The sequence below is a fragment of the Amblyomma maculatum genome, chromosome 1 (assembly GCF_055883805.1).
Source record: "Amblyomma maculatum isolate TAMU_Amacu chromosome 1, ASM5588380v1, whole genome shotgun sequence".
NCBI classification, from domain to species: domain Eukaryota; kingdom Metazoa; phylum Arthropoda; class Arachnida; order Ixodida; family Ixodidae; genus Amblyomma; species Amblyomma maculatum.
The window spans coordinates 75,302,324-75,323,302 of record NC_139344.1 but is presented as its reverse complement, the minus strand read 5'-3'; the positions used below and the strand labels follow the sequence as shown (position 1 = coordinate 75,323,302).

General features: G+C 46.5%; 1 protein-coding gene across 8 annotated transcripts in view; it reads left to right on the top strand.

Moving 5' to 3' along the window:
* Positions 1-20,979, top strand: part of LOC146202823 (uncharacterized) — a 208,286-nt gene that overhangs the window by 10,194 nt on the left and 177,113 nt on the right. For 6 of the 8 annotated variants that reach the window (XM_084588353.1, XM_084588354.1, XM_084588359.1 and 3 more), the window contains exons 5-10: positions 7,681-8,017; positions 10,683-10,960; positions 11,092-11,183; positions 11,266-11,412; positions 19,852-20,122; positions 20,189-20,470. In XM_084588353.1, the coding sequence (XP_084444479.1) occupies positions 7,681-8,017; positions 10,683-10,960; positions 11,092-11,183; positions 11,266-11,412; positions 19,852-20,122; positions 20,189-20,470 (1,407 nt within the window). The remainder of the gene's footprint in view (positions 1-7,680; positions 8,018-10,682; positions 10,961-11,091; positions 11,184-11,265; positions 11,413-19,851; positions 20,123-20,188; positions 20,471-20,979) is intronic. The other 2 variants (XM_084588360.1, XM_084588355.1) reach the window with 1 other exon arrangement.

Sequence of the window (20,979 nt, the reverse complement as noted above, 5' to 3'; positions counted from 1 at the left end):
TATTTCGTCTCGCAAGATATCTGCAGCATTGCGGAAGGCAGAGGAGCTCTTGCAATTGTGCTCCTACTGTCACTCCCACCAATTTGGAGGGCGAGAGGCACGTAGGAGCACACTTTCCTATTTTAGTGTGCATGATCCTGATTGGACCGGGTGCCTCTACCTTTCGTAGTGCTGCAAACATCTTGCGAGACGAAGTATAGGGATACTGAATTGCAAACCACCGCCAAGCCACTTTCGTGGAACTGCCAAGAAATAGTAACAGCGACCTGACGTAATAAGGTCTGCCACTGTAGTCTCACACAAATATTTCGGCAATTTAAATGTGGCTGTTAGGCATATGCCCTCTGTGAATTTTTATTAGATGCTGCCTCATATGTAGTCACTTCTAGAATGACGAAATCAACATTTATGGGCTTATTACCTGATGCAAGCCACACTGCATGGTGCAGCTGACATCTTATTCCTAGTCAAGATCAGGCTTCTGTGTAAAGGTGTATCCAGACAGTGGACGACGCACTGGGCCACAGACCCGTCACGTGGTGTCGACCGCGCATGGTCCGGCCCCGTGACAGCATTCGCACGGCGGGCCAGAATAGCAGGCGACAAGTCGGACCACAGGGCGGGCCGAAGGGATACACTGTTGACCTCGCAGTTTCGTGATACGCTCATACCACACTGCCTCGTTTTTAAAGCATTATATTTCACAGTGGTGAGCTGGGTGTGCATTTGGACAGTATTCAGATACAGTACTGGCTTTGTCACATGGGTGCACCTAGATCACTAACAACGTCTCTGCGTTTCACAGCGCTCCCGATAAGGACCACATCAACATAAGCAGCCGGGTTAACAGAGGCTCCCAAACTTAACCTGCAGTTTTGCGAATAGCAGTTAATGGCTGCTCGTGCAATCGTTGCCCCTGGCGATCTGTGCATAACGAAGCTTCATTTACAAATATTTGAGGTTTTTTTAATGTGTGGAGTGGTTTCGGACTTGGGTGTCAATAGCGCGTTCAAGCATCGTCCGATGCACTGTCCCTACCGGCACACCTCCCACAAGCTGTCGCCAACGGTACGGCAGCGACAAATACCTCTTCTGATGCATGCATAGTGAAATAGTTATTCTCAAATATAATTAAGCCTGGCATAACGGCGTATCCGAACTGACCACTTCATGAGGATCGACTCAGAGTGGCTGGTATAATGTGAAAACAAGCAAGTTACTGCTTGCAGCTGCATAGAAGCTGTCGCGTGTGCAGCACCGGGTCACCGGCCGGTCTTGTACGCTAGCTTCGGTGCTAAGGCTTTGCTGAAATGACTATATTTTTTTTTTTATGGGACAGTAGGTAGACCTTTTTTTCTTGATGGGCAAACCATATAATGTAGAGCTGGTGAAATACGAGCACCATTCGCTGTGACTTTGATATGAAACAATCTAGGCCTAGCGACGACTAGGGAGTAGCGCCTAGGAGCTGTCATCCGTCGCGCTCGTGGCATTGTATGTGGTACATACATGTTCGTTCTCTACTTTCATAATGTAGCTGTAGCCGATCATTTTCCACATTTTTCTCTTAAACACTCCGCTCAAGACTCGTGCAGGACGTGCAAGGGCAGCAGTGCTACACGGTCGTACCGTTGGGCAGTGCTCGAAGTCTGTATAAAAACGCTGTTGGACGGCACTCTATACACTGCCGATGTTACTTAGTGCTCTTCAAAACATGCTCAAAGTGCACTTGGTGATGTTAGCTAGCTCGTACACTTTAATTGGGCGCTGCCAGGTCGGTTCGCGGTCCGAGAAAACATGCCCAGCCATTTATCGCCTGTTGTGGTCTGCGGACCTGATAAACCGGAAGTGGAACGTCTCGCGACGCTTGGTCCGCGGTCCAAAACAGGTCCGTGGTCCGTAGTCTGGATACACCTTTAGGAATGAGGCCCCTATGTTGCATGCTGCATGTTCACATGCTTGCTTGAAAGCAATTTTATTTATGAACACCTGGAATATGGTTGTCTATACATCTGGGATGAGAACTAAGTTATGATTTATTGTGGATTCAAGCGCTTTGTTTCCGATTGCTGTCAAAATTGCTCAAAGATTGCAAGGTCACACGGCCCTTTTCGCAGAACGATGCAGTAGCAGTGGTGCCGCATTTATGTGTGCTAACCGTCCCAGTTCGCCTGGGAGCCTTGATTTTTTTCACCGAACTTTTCCGATTGTACGATTACTGCCTCGCTAGTTGGCTCTGCCCGCGCAAGAATGGTTTTTGCGAAACTGGCACCAAAGCACTTGCTGCTCTATTGTAATCACCAGCATCACCATCAAAGGCCACACTTGCATCATCGGCTGTACAGCAGGTCGGCTAGGTCGCTTGTGTGCGGTGCACAGTGTAAAATTAAAATTTTTATGGCCTTGGTCGTGGCATTACCCAAGCCCAAAAAGACTTATTTGCAGAAGTTTTTGTGACCTTATATTTCTGAATAACCATGCTTTGTGACATCAAGAGGCAAACTTTTTGCATTTTTATGTGTGGATGCAATGCCAGCATGTCTCATGGCAGAAAAGTTGATTTAAAATAACTAGAAATGAATCCTGATTGGTATTGTTCAATACAGTCATTCAACATCTGCTTCTATTGATGGGTGGTTTTAGCAAAACTACTCCGCCAGATTTTCTAAGCTAGCAAAGTATGCTTCCCATACTTGTGAATAAGAAAATCTCGTTTTTGGTAAAGGATGTTTCACTGCATGGACTGTCAAGTTTTGAGGATGCTTCACCACACAGGTTTTGAGGATGCTTCATCGCACAGGTCCCTAGTCTGTGTGGTGAAGCATCCTCAAACAATGGTTTGAGTTTGCGAGAGATGAAAGTATGAGTAGGGCATTCGAAGAGCCATGACAGCACCCAGAAATGTAAATAAAAATTGTGGCGATTTTTCTTTGTTAAACTTTGTCATTGAGGGTAAGCTCTATTAACCCTGGCTACGCACGAGCCTGATCTGAAGTGTTCGTGCCACGCACATCATCCATGGCAAAACAGCAACGAGGCTGTGGCGAAGCAGTTATATCTCCCACCTAGTTTGGGGGCAGGGCAAGTTAAAAGATATCAGGTGGCCTACCTGCTCGAGGTGCAAGTGAATGGCCTTGAACCCATATGGATGAAATTTCAGGAGCCATTCACTGTGTAGTCTTTTGGCTCAAGGTCAAACACTTGGATGTTTGAAGCTTCAGTGTTTGAAGCTCTAAAAGGCCATTGCCTATGCATGCACCAGGTGGTAGTGGCAGGATGGTGTGAATGAAGAGAAGCGAAACAAACTAGGCTGCTGGGTGATGGGGGATTTCGGTCGTCGTCGCTTCTGTGTGTGCACGCCTGAGGTGCACAGGCACCACTGTTCCATAAATGTTCGGTTCAGGGAGGTCTATTTTGCCATTTGCTGGCTTTGTGGGTCGTACCTTGACGTGATCTTGCTCCAAATGGACAGATGCAAGCCCGCCCACGGTTGAATTAATGAGCGTCCAGCACGTGGCATATACACTAATAAAAATGGTATCACATAACGGTCAAAATTTTTAGCTTTATCAATTTACCCATTGCTCCTATATAAAAATAAACCATATATAACAATACAATTCTCAGAGATATATCGGATACGAATCAATTCTGGCCACTTGGAAGATAGAACAAAAATTTGTGTTAATGTTGGATGAAAAATTAAAGAGAATGGTGGGAAATAGGCTATCATTGTCTAAATTTATAGAGGGAGGAGGGGCAGTGCCACGCAGAGGATGTGCTTGTAGCGCCCTCGTCCCATTATGCTTTTGGGAAAGCTGGCGCTGGCTATATGCGAGGTGATGTTAGCGATATATCTCAAGATGAAATAGCACATTTGTAGGGGTTTCTGTGATGTCAAAGTTGGACTGGCTTTCATAGTCGACATTTCAATGACCCACTGAGTTGCTAATAAGTCCGCGTACGCATAACTTTTTTGAAGCGTTGCACACAGTGACTGTCAAGCTTCAGCTGTCGGTCAAGCAGATGCAAGTTTCACACTTTTTTTTTTTAAAACATGGCTAAGTTATTTCTTGGCTTTTTATGTATCCTTTAATAAAATTTTCAGTGTTGACAATTCGATTATGGCTGGTAAGTAGGTAGGCCTACATGCATGGGAAGTTCTTTTCTTTTGCCAGCCCAGATATGATAATCAGTTACGGATTTTGTGCTTTTTTCAGTATCATTAATCAGGTTGCACTTAACTTACATGGTCGTTGGCTGAGACACTAGTTCAGATTTATGAACTAACTGTGGTTGAAATAAGATTTTACTGTAGAGGACGGGGGGAGCAGAGCATGCGCCCTGAATTAGTGTTACATGACTGGTCGCGTGCAGTCATGGGTACTGCGACTACTGCCAGCTATCTGGCCTGCATCTCTGGTACGTGAGCACGTGCAAGCAGCGTGCTTGTGTCTACTAGAAAGTGCTCATGGAAGCTGGTGGCCCATGCTCAAAATGAAAGCATGAAAGATGGGTGGCACCACCAGTGCCGTCCGTGGGGAGAATCCTGCTCTCACTATACTCAAGCTGTAGCATAACATTACACCCCGCTGCATCTGAATTAGTGAGCGTCTGATGTTGTAGAGGTACACCTATCCACCAAATTATTTAACAGCACTTTGTGACCATCGATTTGCTGGCTTTCAATGCCTTATTGTGGCGCAGAGCGGCAAAACTAGCTAGACTAAGCGGATGTACACAAGTTCCTTCACTAGTTGTCTGCTAGGCTCTTTCTTGTAGCACAACAAAACCTCGGCCATTTTCTTCCCCCGTGCCCATCCATAGCCATTACGGCTGTATCACTACAAATAAATTAAATATTTACTGCACACACTCCCAAATACTTACGTGAACATGTCTAATTCATTAGAATGCACACTGTCAGTGCCAACAGCAACTGTAGAAAGCATGAAAGTCTAACCTCAATGTGTCCTATCATTTTCATTGAATGGGGTGTTGGTTGCCCCATTTTGCATGTTCATTATTTTCCAGCGTATCTCACTTTTGCCTTTTCCTATTTGGCTGGAGTGAAGTGTCATCCCAATCTGGACTCCACCAGATTGGGATGACAACTATACTTTTCAATCTACTTGCATTGCATACATCTTTTATACACCATTGAGGCGACATCTAAGCACCAGCTAGATGATCTGAATAGATAGATGTCTGTTTGTGTACAGATAGACAAGCAGGGGAATCGTTAAAGAATGATTTCATAACTCTATGTAAAGCCATAACAGGTTTTAATGCTTAAAGCTATATAACTATGATTTTAGGTATAAATTGTAGGCCTCTCTTACGTTCTGTAATATGTTGCTCACTTGAGTTTGGCTAGGAAGCGGTGTGAAAAGTGAACACAACAGTGCAAGAAGTGTCGTGCTCTAAGAGCCTGGCTAAGGATAGTTACGCGAACTGAAACGTGCGTACGTGCTTACTCTTGGTAGTTTTGTCGTCCATCCTGTAATTAGGTGCCTAGAAGCTAGCCGTTTGACAGTTGCTAGGTGGTGTTAAAGAATTGGTCTAGTTGAGTCTTTGCCAAAGTTTAGATCGCAGGGGCTTTGCTTCTGAGCGTTAGTGCCACTCAGCAGTTGTGGAAGTCCGTCCTGTTGGAGTGGGTGGGACAAAACTCAATAGATTTGGAGTAGTCGGATTACATAAGGAGCCACATCATGTGGCTAAGCAGCAGAATCCTCTCCCCTCATCTCTTTTGTTGTGCAGAGTTTAGGCCAGGAACACACTGCTCTCCTTTTCCCTTGGGATGTGAAACCATATGATCAAAACACCAGCAGTTAGGATCGTTTGGATATCTGAATCAAGGCAGGTTACAATAATGAGGTTTCAGGGCATTCAAGGGCATTCAAGGGCAATGATTTTCACAAGGGATCTAATGCCGTCATTGGCATAATCACCGCATGGCATACTGAACGCAAGGTATAACTGCTTCGGTTACTGGCACGTAGATATGTGAGCCATGACTTTTTGTTTTTTTTTCTCTGAAGCAGAGGATCAATCAAATACAGGGAACCAATAGAATAAACTGCGGGGTGCATCTGCCCCGCAATTTTACAGTTGTACAGGTGGCATGTAGTACATGCCACCTGTAAAATTGTTTTCATTGAGTATTTTCAGTCTAGGTTATTGCTCGTCCATCCATGCAACATTTGTAAGTCATAAACATTTGGTTCTGAAAATGAGTTCAGTAGGAAGAAGAGGGGCCTTCACAAAATTCAGCTAGAGGGTGTTAACTTGTTTGGCAGTGTAGGGAGCTATCAGGTGGTCCAGCTGACTATCTAATCTTGGCTGCCTTTGCTGACGGAGCTGTGCTTTCTTGCTTACTACTTCATTTATAGGAGTCTGCTATCTAGGAGAGCTGATGTGGCAAATGCATATTTGACTACTTGTTCTTCAGAGCAGTGATTAAATTACCTGCTTGATAGATGAGTTCGAAATTGATTGCTGTGTCCAAATATTGTAACAGTGGCCAGCATGGATTTGTTGTCAAATAACCACATAGGTGGTGGGACTAAGAAGTATATCAAAATGGCAAGAAGTATCCACTCTTTCTGTGTTTGTGCGAGGTTTTTTCTTTAGTTTAGAGGTAGACTGCCCACTCCTTGTACGAGCAAACTTTTTAATAAACCACTTTCAATACGGTACCCCTTAAACTGGGCATTAACAGGTGCATGGTTGCTTGAGTGCGGTGTACTATGTCACGGCTTTACCGGTCAGGGCTTGTAGCTCGAGTGCATATATCCAATGTGCCCAATTTAATGAAAGGTGTTCATTTTGGTTGGAATTCAGTCTTGAGCAACATTTTTTCCATTTTTTTTGTCATTTAGGTATGCGTATCAAAATGTTTACGTCTGGTCTAGCGAATATGCTCTACCGGAATGCAAACCACGTGTAAAGATCTATAAAAAAGCGCAGAAAACCAAAGAATGGGCATGCGCATGTACTATCAGCAGCAAAAGTTTGTGGGATCTCTAGCGCGTGGCGGAGCGACTGAAAACTGCATTGCTGCGCCATTTGCCCCAATTGGTGCCAATGACAAAGGTAATGGAAAGTGTGCCTGAAGTATTCTTTATGCACTCCTGTCTCTACTTCGCTATCAAGCATGTCTCTGCGTTTATCCGGGATTCGCTTTTGACGCTCGTTGCTGCTGCTGAATCACTGTGTCACTGTCTTTGCATAATGCGTAAGGCGAAATGGCCGGTGAACTCCTCCATCGCGCCTGCCAAAGTAGACTGGCTGCGAATGTCGCACAGCACCTCGGCTGCTTCCGTGAATCTGATAAGCGTTCACAGGGAACCAAGGAACGTCACATGCTTGATGGTGAAGAATGGACAGGCGTGCGCAAAGCGTGTCTCGAACGCAATTTCCTTTAATCTAGTCATCGGGCTCAACTGCGGCAGGTGGCACAGCAATGCAGTTTTCTTTCGCTCTGCCGCGCACTGGAGATGCCGCAAACTTTTGTGGCGTACAGTGCAGTGCCTTTCACACTTAAAAGGGAAACTGGGAGTGCGTGACTTCATCATGCTTTCAGAAACGCAGCATCCAATTTTTCCTTTCTGCATTTCTTGCTGACAGTTCCTTTTGACTGCTTTAATGTTGAAGCTGAACATATGTTGGTGTCTTCAGCAACCACAGCAGCCACCGCCACAGCAGCAGCAGCAGCAGCCGCAGCCGCAGCCGCCGCCGCCGCCACCAGTGGCCACAAACACCAGTGCTCCTGGAGGACCGGGCAGCGTGGGAACAGTAGGGGGAGGCGTTGGCAGCAGCGCTGGCGTCAAGACCTGGAGCAGCGTGACATCCAGCCAAGAGGGTGGTGGTCCAGAACGCAACTTCTTGGGCCATCAGTCGCCATTTTTTCCTCAGGAATTCCCCAAGCTAGCTGGTGGCGATGTGCCCATCGACGGGACCCAGAGGTCGGCAACAGACTCTCAGTATGGGCCTGGGCCCAGCCTGAGACCACAGAGTAAGGCATTGCAATATGTTGCACTCAATACCTCCATGCTTAGTCGAGCTGCAGCTGGAATTCATTGTTCTTCTGAAGCACACCGTTTAATGTGCACTATGTATATCTTTTTGGTACAGTGATGGAACTGCTATGCAATGTGCACTGAATAGAATACCTGCTTACACTGTTACAAGGCAGGTTTGGTTGCCATTTCATTTTTAAAGGGTCACTTGCAAAACTTCACACTGAGAAAAGCCAAACATGGCATTGTGCTCTAGCTCACGTTACCCATCTGGAGTGTCGTATGTTGCTTTCGGGAGTACTGTAGGTGTGGTTTGATTCTTGACTGCTATGTTTTTGCCAAACCTAAAGGTCCAAAAATGACCTGATATATTGAGAAAACTTTCTGCGGCAAGGCAGGGGACAGTTAATTTAAAGGGACACTAAAGAGAGAAAGGAAGTGGGTTTGCATCGATAGAATGCCAGTTCCTGATTACGAAAAGACCACTCTTACTGAAAACAGAGCTGTTATAAGGTAGTAAAGAAGAATAACAGAAATACAGGTATCGCCACCACAGCCAAACGGCCGAGGCTCGCAACTGCAAATCACGCGACGCGCTAGGGATCCCGGAGGCTGACAAATGCGAATTACGTTGCATGTTTGAATGCGGTAGTACGTTTTTTCTCAAAGATGATAACACGCTTTTATCATATGTAAACGACGGCGAAAAGACAACGTAAACATTGCAAGGCAAATACAAAAATATACTTGGAGGCGCCACAGGCGCCCACTTCAGTTTTGGTTATGTTTCGGCTCAAGCATTTCGTGCGCACTCGGATAGTTTGTTTGAACCTGCAGCGCCTGAATTACGAGCTTGGAGCAGCAGATGCGCCTTGATGGTTCCCATTTGAGCATTCGGAGGCACGAGCGAGCGAAATCCGCTACCGCCGACACACTCCTTCGTTCACACTTCTGCGCCAACATATCGCCGCCGTTGCCGCTTCGACTGCGACCTGACCGCTTGACTGCAGCTACGTACGCCACGAAAAGCATACATATGCTAAGTACCGAAGGAAAAACGCATTATCATTCAATTGTTCACTAAATCATGGCACATCTGACCAACATATACTGCGTCAACAAGACCTTCAACGTGCAATTTGCAGGCGTCGTAAACAAAAGGGGCATACTTGCGGCTCATACCAAGGAGAGCGTCGATATATTGCGCTCGTCGCCCGGCGAAAAAAAGGGCCTCGGGTAAAAAGTAAAAACTAAAAATAACGAAGCACCAGAAATACATTACAAAATGTTAAAAAAAAAAATCGATTTGTAAAAAAAAAAAAAAAAAAAAAAAAAGCCGCCACAAACGGTAAGACACGAACTCGCTACTGCTTGCTCCGTAGCATTCGGCGGTAACCGCACGGCTACGCCGCGCCACAAGAACCTTGGAAATATTTCTAGTTTTTATGTCATGACCCCATTTACAATAAAGTGTTTCTGCTGCCGGTCTAAATATTACAACTTCTTGATCATCGGCGCATGCTGCCTGCTCTCACGTCTTGCAACTAATGTTCTGGATGCCTATGCGCACTATATTGTGCACTGGATCCATTTTAACATGTGGAATTTCACAGCGCTGACAAATGTAGTGGTGCCGGCACTTCGGTCATGTTCTGCTACCGTGGACGTAATTTTCGCTGAACACGGAGCTGTAGCACAAACCTTAAAGGAAAAAAGTGCGACGAAGCTTCAGAACTGACAAGCGCAGCAGCGAGGGCACTATTTTGCTGGTAACTAAATCTTATTTGTATGTAAACATGTCAGGAAGCGTTGCGATGACCGAGGGCTCGGTTTGTTTATACACATTGCAAGAAGGAGCGCAAAAGCTTGAGAAACATGTAAAGTATTGTGCATTACAAGCGCTCTATTTTTTTTTTTTCCTTTATGGGCCCATCGCTCTATAAATTACTCTCTTCGTTTTATTTATTTCGGCTGAGGCCGTCATTGCGAGTACGCTGTTGCCAAGTTGGCCCTTGAGGAATGCGACGCCGCGGGCCGCGCCGGCTCGCTAGCTATCACGGAGTCTCCGCTTACGTCATAGTGTGCGTCACTCAACTCCAACTACGTAGTTGGAGGCCACAGTTTGAATTCGACCGGCGGGAACAAGAAAAAACCTCAACTTCTTATCGCAATATCTCGGCAATTATTCGATATTTTGCTGCCGGATATGCGGCGACAGTGTCACCAAATGTAGTTTATTAGATTTTCATACCATCTTTGGCTGTGTTTAGTGTCCCTTTAAGGAGCTAGCTTTTGGCTTAGGGTTGTTAATGTGTGCGTGGGACAGCATTGGAGTTCGCCAAAAAAGCGGTTATGGCCATCAACAGCCACCTTCACTCCTGAATAAGTGGTATTGGAGGAAAGTTTGCTAGCCATGCGAAATGGAGACAGTGCTTGCAGAGGATAGGTGGTTGAAGTTTTAATGTATGTGCAGTCCTACAGTCACGGCTCTGAATTTAAATATACTGGTAGCATTCCTTTTTTGCATTGTTGTGAGATGTTGGGCTTTGCATTATCGTGTGCATTTCAGGAAGCAGCATGTACAAGCTACAAACAATGGCTTACCATGCCATTGACATAAAACAGGTTCAGACATTGAATGCATGTGTACGACATGTGCAGTGGAAGGGACTTGGAGCCGGGGCACACTGCAACAGCAGCAGCAGCAGCAACCACAGCAGGCTCTGGGTGGCAGTGGTGGCCCTGGCGGGGGTGGTGGGCAGGGTTGCGGCCCACCCGGCGGCCTGCCTCCGAGCAGTGGCAGTGGCGTGAACGGACAAGCATCGTTTGCACCTCCGCCAAGGGGAGCACTCCCCTCAGGTGTGCCGCCCAGTGGTGGACCACCTTCATCGCCAGCACAGCCCTCCTATAGGCAACAGGCAGTGCCACCTTTTGTACAGGTAAGTATCTCCTTCCGCTTGGATGGGCATTTAGTTCAGTATAGGTTCCAATTGTCGAATTATCTTGCCAAGCTAATGTAGCAATAAGAAGACTAGAACATTTTCTTAATCTGTTTTGTTCTGCATAACAGCAGGTCTATGGACGATTTCCTGGAAATTATGCCCCGAACTACTCTGGTGTGCCCGGAGGTGCTCGCCCACAGTACACCTACTCTGAGAATAGGTATGGTTGCTAGATGGTTAGCAATAATGGATGGCACTTTCTAGGTATACTGCCAGTTAACACCTTGATCTGCAAATTTTAGGGTTCGAAGCATGAGAGGTGTTCCTGATGAGGATGGCTATCAGCGGCCTGCCATCATCAGTGAAAAGGACCTGAAAGGGTTCGATGAAATCCTTCAAAATGACTCCCAAGATGGCTGGGCAGCTGCCAAGGGAGATATTGACTACAAGTGAGTAGTCAGAATTGCTTGTTTTGTGCACTACAGTGAGCTGATGTGTGTTGGCTGAACATTGGGGTTAAGGGTGGGCAACCTTCTTGAACCATTTTATTTGTGGGTGCATTTGCACCACTTGTGCGTTTTCTTGTGCTCATTCCAAACCTGGAAACTTTTACTTAAGGGGGGACGAGGGTCTTAAAACTAACTTTTTTAGTTATGGCTAGAATCTCACGAAACTTTGCACACAGATGTGGTTTTCTCTCCTGATTTCAAAAATGTAATTACAATTGAGCTGGTGGTATTAGATCAAAAGTTATCTAACAAAGTCAAGAGCATAATTAGTGAATTTCTTACGCAGCTTTAATGAACTTTCTCATTGCATTTCGTTGCTTTTAATTACATAGATTGATAGCCGAAGTCTTCCCATACCCGATGACATCCTTCGTTTTCCTCAAAAAGACATGTCATTCTCACATATTATGGTGAGAGTAAAAGGCTGCATTATTTGAAACGAACTCATTAAGCTAATCTAAAATTGACATTTATCCATTGCCTAAACTAAAAAACTAAAAATGTCATCGGGTACTTCATTTCTCTCTGAAGAAAATGGTACCAAAGTTATTTGTGTGAACTAAAAAGAAGTTATCAAAACCCTGCGTAAGACTGTAGAGATTGACCAAAAATATGAAACTGAGAAAACGGCATTTGAAGTTTGACCACATATTATAACTTGAACAATCAGTAGCCTCACTGTGATATTTCTCACCAAAAATGGCATGCTCTTCCCATTTCCAAAACTGTCTTTGGATTTTGAATATGTCAACTAAAACTGAAACTATCACCATTACCCATGGCCAAAGTAGTGTATGCCATTAGGAAATCAGCAAAATTTTTTGACATGCAATATTATTTTAATGGCAATTTGAAAAAATCTCGATAGAGTGATGTAAGTGTTAGATCACCCCCTGATCTTTTCAATATGACTGCAGTGGTGCTAAATTTGTCATTGTCACTCGGCGACAATGTAGAGAAAAAGCACAGTAAGGCTGAGTGCAGTGTCCAGAAACAGCACTGAGAAAAACGTATTTGCATTTTGAGACAACCTTTAACTTTTGCTACACTGCAGCTATGGTAATATAAATGGAATCGTTGTGAGGCTTTGTTCTTTATGAGGAAGGCTATATACTAAACATATAACAGTACCCTCCCCAAATACTGGTAAAAGCTTGCCACAAAGTCTAAATATACCGCCACTAGAACCAGCGGGAGAAGCTTTATTTACAACTTCATATGCCTGTGGTAGTGCCCTTCAAGGCAAACAGATACTCAAAATTGCGATAAAACGGTCTTGCAATATTAATAAACCTGCACAAAGTTTAAGGCTGAAGCACAGCGGCATACTAGAATGACCTAATAAATTGGCTAATGTTGTAGAACGAAAAATTGCTACTTTGCTGTACAGCGCATGCAGGGCCGCACGCCGAGTCCCTTGCTGGAGCTAAAGTTCGAACTTTCACACCCCTTGAGCGCAGCGACGCGATTACTTAGACAATGTGAAAAAAAAAAAAAAAAAAAAAAAAAAAAACGAAGCCGTCCGCGGAAAATGAACGCGGGCAACGGCGCGATGTCAGGCTCGCCTGTCGTCTGAGGCGACGCGATAAAAAAGCAACGAAGTGGTAGCGTCGGTGAGGACCATGAGTATCAGCTGAACAGTTAAATATATCGATGCTATCTTTGATGCCTCTGAACCGCTCGCAAACGATTGTATGCCGCCGGACGTGCTGCAGCTAGGTCGAGCATACGCCGCGCGACCCTTGCAGCGCGCCGCCGCACTCGTTCTTCGACGCGCACTCGCTAGGCGCTTCCGTTTTCAATACACTCCTGATACGGCTACGTCTACCGAGCTACGTCTAAAGACCAGCACCGGCTGCTGGAACGACTGATAACGATCGCGAAAACGCATCATAAACGAGCGAAGCAGCACCCACGACGAAGAACGTTAAAAACAAACAAACAAAAAAAATGGCGTCAGTCGCGCTGGCCAATGGGAAGCGCGAGACGAGGGGCTCGCTTCGCTAGCGCGCGCTCCAGCCAATCAGCGGACCGGAAACGGCTTTCGGAAAACCCGCGACGGTGGTCGTTCTGTTTGAGCGATGTCATTTGGAGATGTCGCAAAATGCGCACAAAGAAACAAGCTTCAAAACAAGTCCAAGATGGCGGCGGCCAGCCGGCTGCTTCACCCGCGGCGCGCGCGGGAAGTTCGAACAATTTTCACCCCTTTTTTGGCCATTTCGAGGCTCCCGTGGCGTTTTAAAAGTCGATTTTACCGCATTTCCCGATCGAATTCAGTGTTGATATTTTGAAGGCTAGTGCTCAAAGGTAAAGACATTCCGAAAATCCATTTTTCTCAAAATCAATTTTTCGCCCATTTTTGACCAGTTTAAGACCCGCGTCCCCCCTTAAGGTAGTTTCAAATATATTGAGAAAAGGAAAAGTGATCTTTTGTTTGGAGGAAGCATGGTTAGTAAACATCAGATCATGAGGACCTGACTTCATCCTTCAATATTCTAGAATCTCAAAGGACTGCAATAAAACATAAATATGACCATTCTAGGATGATTTGGAAGAAAGTTGTGGCTCGTCAAACTTGCTAAAGAAAAAGCTCATTTTGGTGACTGGGACAAATGATTATGATATATTTTGATTATTTTCGCAAGCAAACTGTGGTTAAAAAGCAGTGTTATTGCAGAGCTTATGATTTTATTTTTTTGGCAAAAAAATTATAGCGATAGCTGCTTTACAAGCCGACATCGCTTCTTTAAAATGGTGACTGTATCCAAAAATCAATTTTGAGAAATCGGCGAAAAATGCTTTGGCATATTTTTAAATTACCAAGGCTAACACCAACTCAATAAAATGAGTTAAGGCTGGTTTTTTGGGGTGAATGCACCGATTTTACTTGAGGTAATTGCCCCTGCAACTCGGAAAGAGATTTATTTCGACAAGGTTTGAGATTCCCCATTCTGTGCGTGACGCCGTTTCACGATCACCGCTGTCACCATGGCGCTAACTTTTCAAAGTGCTCGATTTGTCGTGCCCATAAAAACTGCTTAGGTATCGTTTTTTAATCTGCATCTTCATTATTACGATGCTCATACGTGGCAGGAATCTCCTCGAGGAAATAGTTTGCTCTCCTATCTGTCGTGCTGAGCACCACAGACTACGCCCATATCGGCCCTTCGCGGAGTGTCTGCGCTGATTGTGGATAACGCGCACCTCTTATCTCTACCTTTTGGGGAGCGATCTCCTATTGTCCCCTCTAAAGTCTGCTTTTCCCCGCGGTAGTTACTCTAGCTATCGCGAAATGGCGTCAGCATTGGTGGCTACCATTAATTATCGAGAGATGGCGCCAGCGTCGCGCTAGCTGGGGCGTCATGGGAGCCTTCCCCCCTGTGCACGCCGGAAAGCCAGCTCACTTCGGCATCGGGAACTGGACGCGAGCGGACGTCTCCTCGCCAGACTTTGCAGTAACCGGCGAGGTGAAGCCTCGCGGGACTTTTCCGGGAAAACACTTGCCCGTCTTGTCCGGCCCCGGAGTTTATCCCTTGCCCTAGCGTTGGCAAACATTCGCCTCTAGCCTTGCTGGTGAGTCAGACGACCTGTATTCATTCGCATCGTTTATTGCGAGCTGGCGTTGTTACTGCAGCAATAAATGCCTATTCGTTGTCGGCACGTGTGATTCCTTTGTTCCAAAGAGCACTGCCCGCAGTGGTCTGTGTGCGCTCGGTAGCGCACGCGATCACTGAGTGGGGTCGTCGGTTTGGACTGTCAGCTGCGACTAAGCGGGGAAAACGAGTTTATCCCCCTATTATAAACCCACAACCTTTCTTCGTTTCTTAGGTCAGTATTGCGCTCGAACCTAAATTGTCAGAGTTCTACGTCGTGGTCATGACTATGGAACGTCTCTAAACTAGCTAGGCTTAACTATGCGGCCTTTTCGAAATGGCGCCAGGCCGCGAGCAGTCGCCGCCGGCAGCCAAAAAAAAAAAAGGTCATTCGGGTCGCATGCTTTCAGAGCCCAATAGCAGCACGTTTCGCACAATTTTGTCCCTTTGTTTTCCGCTTCGGGTGTTCACTCAAGGACTCCAATCGTGACATGGGAATAGTCTAAATCGCAATCTTTCGAACGAGACCAAAATGATGCTGGTGGAGCGCGTATTTTTCGATTGCGGCGGATCAAAACTCGGCGTGATTTAACTTCAATTTAAAGGGCCAAGTCAAGTCTGGTTTATTTTCTTTCCTGCAGAGAAAGGAGGAGCCAGGACTAAAAGCTGTGGAAACAGCTTGACGGTGCCCTGGCCCCCTTAATAATTGGCAGGACAACAGAGAGGAGGCTAGCTGGTCTACAACCTGTACAGCAAATCTATACATAAATTTATATGTAACATAACTTTTGTACATAAAATAAGACACTGAATTCAACACAAAGCAAAAAAAAAAAAACTGGAAACACCCTTCAGTTCTCAGTTGTAAAGTAAGACAATACAAGGTAAAAAAGCCTTATACAATATTTGGATCATTATAGGTGCTCACGGCAAAAAAAAGGGTTATTTGGCGATTACTTTCCTTAAAGGCCCACCGTCCACCCTCCGGTCGAAAATATTTTCTTCCCCGGTGACTGTGAGACTTTGCCCCCAGAACGCAAGGCCACAAAAGGTTTTTGAAAAGAGTAACTAATAACGCAGTTAAGCCACCGCAATCACCCGATTCTGTCGTGCTTCTCTCCTTCCGTTCCTTCGCATAGGTTTTTCACTCTCCTGCCCGGTCGTCTAGCCTCCGCAAGACATATTCCCCTTCCTCCTTCGCGTTTGTCGGGAGGTGAGGCGTGGCACTCCGCGTTCGCGAAAAAAAAAAAAAAAAACCCGGGCGAAGGAGCGCGCCCCGCTGGATTCAGTCTGGCCGTGGCGAGGGAAAAGCGCGCAGCGAGCGGTAGACATCCATCCTTCACCCTCAGACAGCGAGACGAACCAATGGACGTCGTTCCCGAGAAATACGTCATTGCTGCGGCTCGACGGGCCAGCACAGGGAACAGAAAAGCTGGCTTCCCGATGGAGAGCATGACAGAGCTTTGGTTTGTATTTTCATTGCTTTGCGGTGCGCGTGTCTGTAGCATTTTGCACAGACTATCTCCGGTACTTGATCGAAACACTGGGCTCTTTCGCTTGAAAGGTCCTTCCCTGGACAGTGGCCCTTTAACTGGATCAAATCCAGCAGCATGTAATTTATTTAGTAGTTTCTGTAAAGTGTCGCATAACGACTGAGTTTAAGAATACGTTAATGGTATTGGAAGAATATATTTTTATTTGTCGCGTTTGTCGCTCCCTGACATCTTCTTTTAACTTTTGCAAGAGCTATAACAACACTGTCATTTTATTTGTATAAAGTGTTCACATTCGCTACTTTGGAATGCTGTAACGTGCGAAATGGGTGGTATTTTTCAACCAAAATTTGTAGATAGTTTCGGAAACGAGGAAAGTTCTTCTCCGCGGCGGCTGCCGGTGTGTGTGGACAGCAGCATGCCCACCTGGTATGCGCTTGCGAACGACCCGAGTGGTTAAGGCTGCTGTCGCACACAATTCCGAGAGGTCAAGGAACTGAAGAAACTGGCGGCCGAGGAAGACAGCATACAAGGTTGAAAGCTATGCAAACGCAGTCGGGATGGGAAAGGCAGAGACCGTGAATGCGTGGGCGACGCTCGGGAAAACCGGCGCGGTAACCGGAAGTTTGAGAACAGAGCGTCACCTGATGACTCTTAGCGGGCGGGGCTAGCGGGTGGCATTCCAGAGGTGTTAGTTTTTTTTTCTGGTGTCTCCGATGTTGAGTTGGGAGAGAGGAGCGCCATTTTGAATCGCCAATATCTCCGGTGTTAATGAAGCTAGCTGAAAAATACTGGCAGTGAATTGACTTGTCGCGTGTCCTGTGTCTTCTTCTCTTGTGTGTGTCTTCCCGTGCGCTTTATCTTCAGTCGAGTACCTATCTCTCGACCTATTTGCTTTACCTCATTTTAGGCATTGCATGACCCCTCTAAGTTCTGGCGCGCGATCGCCATTCCCACGTTCATGCTGTAAACGCAGTCTGCTTGCAACTAGTGATAAGCGCCAATTGCTAGTTTTGTACCGTGTAGTATTCAGAAGCAAGTTTATTTTGACAAGTTTATTTATTTTGCTTGTCGCGGAACGCTGTTTCGCGACTGCCGCTGCGGCCGGAGGGCGATCTATCCCGGCGTTGAATGCTGCTTAGGCATCACTTGCTTATCTGCACCATCACGATTAAGGTGCCCGTATGCGGCAAGATTTGCCTCCGCTGCTCCTCACTATCGCGCTGAGCACCGACCCGCTGTGCTACACTGTTATCAGGCCGACACGGAGCGTGCGTCCGCGCTTCGTCGTTGATTGCAGATAACCAGATGCGGCGATGCAGCGTCTGGCGTGTTTCTCCTTTCGCTATTTTTGTTAGGCTAATAACGAAGCGCAAATCTAAATATTGCGCATTTCGCACTGTGGGCACGACGAGGGAACGACGCTAGGTCTAATGGTGAGACCTTTTCAAAATGGCGCCGGACCGCGAGCAGTCGACGCCGCCAACCAACCAAAGCTCGCCATTTTGCTCACGTGTGGTGGGAGACCAATAGCAGCTCACGTTTCACGCAGTTTTATTTCTGTTTTCCGCTTTGGTGGGCTCGCTCATGGTCAAGAACCGAAATATAGGAATGGCCTGAGTCAGGTTCATTTCGAACAAGACTAAGGTTATGCGTGCGGATCGCATATTTCTCGAATTGCAGGCGATCGAAATTCGGCGTGATTTGACCTCAGTTTAAAGGGCCACACGCGCCGATTTTAGTCATTGGAACGCTGTAGCGCGCAAATTAGGCGGTAGTTTTCAACGAAACTTCGGGGGTAGCTGCGGAAAGATGTCAGGGTCACGAAAATGAAAAGATTCGAAAATTCAATTTTCTGACCGATTTTCGGCTGCAAAGACCCGTGTCTCCCCTTAAGCAGCAAATTTTTTTTTCTTTTGCGAGAGTCTACTATCGTGTAGAACAGCGCGATAAAACGACAGGGACGAACCCTGTTTCACGCTGTTCTACACAATGGATTACCAACATGCCCAAGCTTCTGTTTTAAAGTCTACCATCCTTGTCGTGATGAACGTGCGGTGTAGCGTAAGCTATTGCGGCTGTAAGCTTAAGTAGCGGCAGATTTTTTTTCTTAACGAAAGCATGTGATCATCTGCGATAATGACACTGGCTTTTAGCATTGTTCGCTTCAAACAATATTTGCAGCTATCACGCTTTCCAACGATTTTGTGGCAGTAGACTCCGCCCACCCCAAGCGCGACGTGATAAATCGAACCAGGCTTGTGCAATTAAGCCATCACGGGCACACTGCCAGGTTCGCTGCCCGCCACTGCAGGAGCTAACATCCAGGTTGGACTGTATAGTGAAGAGGTTTTGTAGAAAAAAAGATCTACCAGTTGGGACATTGTAATGCCTTTTAGACAAATTTCTTTGTGAATATAAGAGCAAAAGCGACGTCATATAGGTTGCCTCACTGCATAGCTTGGCTCGCCACCCTTGTTGATTGATTTCTTAGCTATGTACAGGCTCGCAAGCTGGTGATCACCGCAGCGGCTGATGCTCTTCGTTCCTTGGGAGCAAAAATTAACGTATTATTTGGACGATACGGAAGCCGCGATCCTGGTCTGTACTCGAGCAGCGTTTAGTGTTCAGAGAACATACACACTGGACCATACACATCTTCGAGCGGCGATAAATAGATTTGCTCATAGTCAATGACCGACTCTCTAGAGATCGTGAAAGCGCCAAAAGAATCGTTTTATAGAAAAGTCAGTTTACATAAACCTCTGACTGCCTCTAGTGCCGTCAACACATGGCTGGCAAACGCCCAGGCTTCATCTAGACGAAGTGCAGACGTGAAAGTTCGCCTGGCCTGACAAGTTCACTGGTAGACATGCGTTCATCCTTGAACACTTGGTGAATCATGCCCAACGTCTCTCTGTACCTGATTTCCTCAGTCCAATACAAAATTTCATTGCCGTACTGCTGTTTAATCTGTCGCTGAATTTTGCTCATGCACACAGTCGCTCGACAGGGGCCACCAAAAAGACTATTCTGAGCGAGTGCTCCCAGACTGGCGCTTGGCGCATTTGAAAGTCGCATTCCCTACCATCAGGCATGTGCAGTGCGAGCGCGCTGACACGTTCAGTCAGGTCAGGAAAGAATTGTTACCGAAACATTTTATACAAAGCTTTTACATAGAAATAAAAAATCCAGAAATGGTGCTACTCATACAATGGAAAATTCGGCATATATATCTGCACCAAACAAGCTGCTCCGAAGTGACATTGGCCAATCGTTTCCATTTACTGCAGTGCCAAGTTGGTGTTCAGTGATGACGAAGACTCTCGGAGCAGCAACCGGGATTCTAAAGGGGCAGACATTGTGCCTGCACCTGAAAGTGGCAAGCCTGGGCCCAGCAAAGGGCCTGAGAAGGGTGAATGTCGGCCTCCAGGACCAGCGGGACCCAAGCTTCCCAGCGGCCGCAGTCGGGAGCCTGGTTGGGATGCTCCTCCCGGTCAGCAGCAGCCAGCTCAGCAGCGGGCTGTGCGGGAGCCTCCTCAAGCCCCGGCCTACTTGGACAGGGTAAGCTGAGGCTGCTTGTGTGAGCTGCAGCAGGAGACCGACAAGCGCTTCTTCTATCTGCTGCAGGATGAGCGTGGGCGCAAGGCATGGGGGAGTGCTGAGCTGCAGCCTCAGCCTGCTCCGCTGTCGCAGCAGGCCCAGCAGGCCCCACCGGCGCAGGCAGCCCCCGTGCGCCAGTGGCCTCAGGCCTCACAGGGGGCGCCCCCCGCAGCTGCAGCTCCCCGAGCAGCTGCAGCTCCTCCACTGGAGTACTTGGCCAGGAGCACTCCTCCTGCGGCCACTGCACCACCTGCCATGGCAGCTGCTGGCTTCCCCACTGGACGAGTGGGTCCTCCTCCCATTCCCCAGGTAGAAATTTGTCCTGTCAGAAATGACCACTTTCAAAGAGCCAGTACAGTTGAACCTCATTATGAGAAAGCCCTATTTGGTGCATTAATTCATTTGTTATATTGTCACATACTCTGTGATCAGGGGGCGAGACACGGAAGCACAGATCTGTATATTCATCTTAAAAGCATGCTCATAAATTTCTGCAAATAAGTGTCTGCTACAGTTGAAGCTCGGTACAACAAAGTACTTTTCGGAAAAAAAAAAAAACCATTGTATTGCGAACTTTGCTGCAGTTTTCTGTGAACAGTGCTGAACATTCTTAGAACCTTTTTTTTTTTTTTTTTTTTTGTGCAGAGTTTCCTGCGCATTTTGGTTTCGTCTGGATAGAACGGTCAGATTTTTCTTGCTGCACAATTTTAAAACCTTAGTTTTCTTTCTTTCAAACACTGATGCGCATGGCCGTGTTCACGGCTTCAAACTCCCCATTGTCACTGCGCACCCAGTTACAATAAATAAAAATTTAGTGT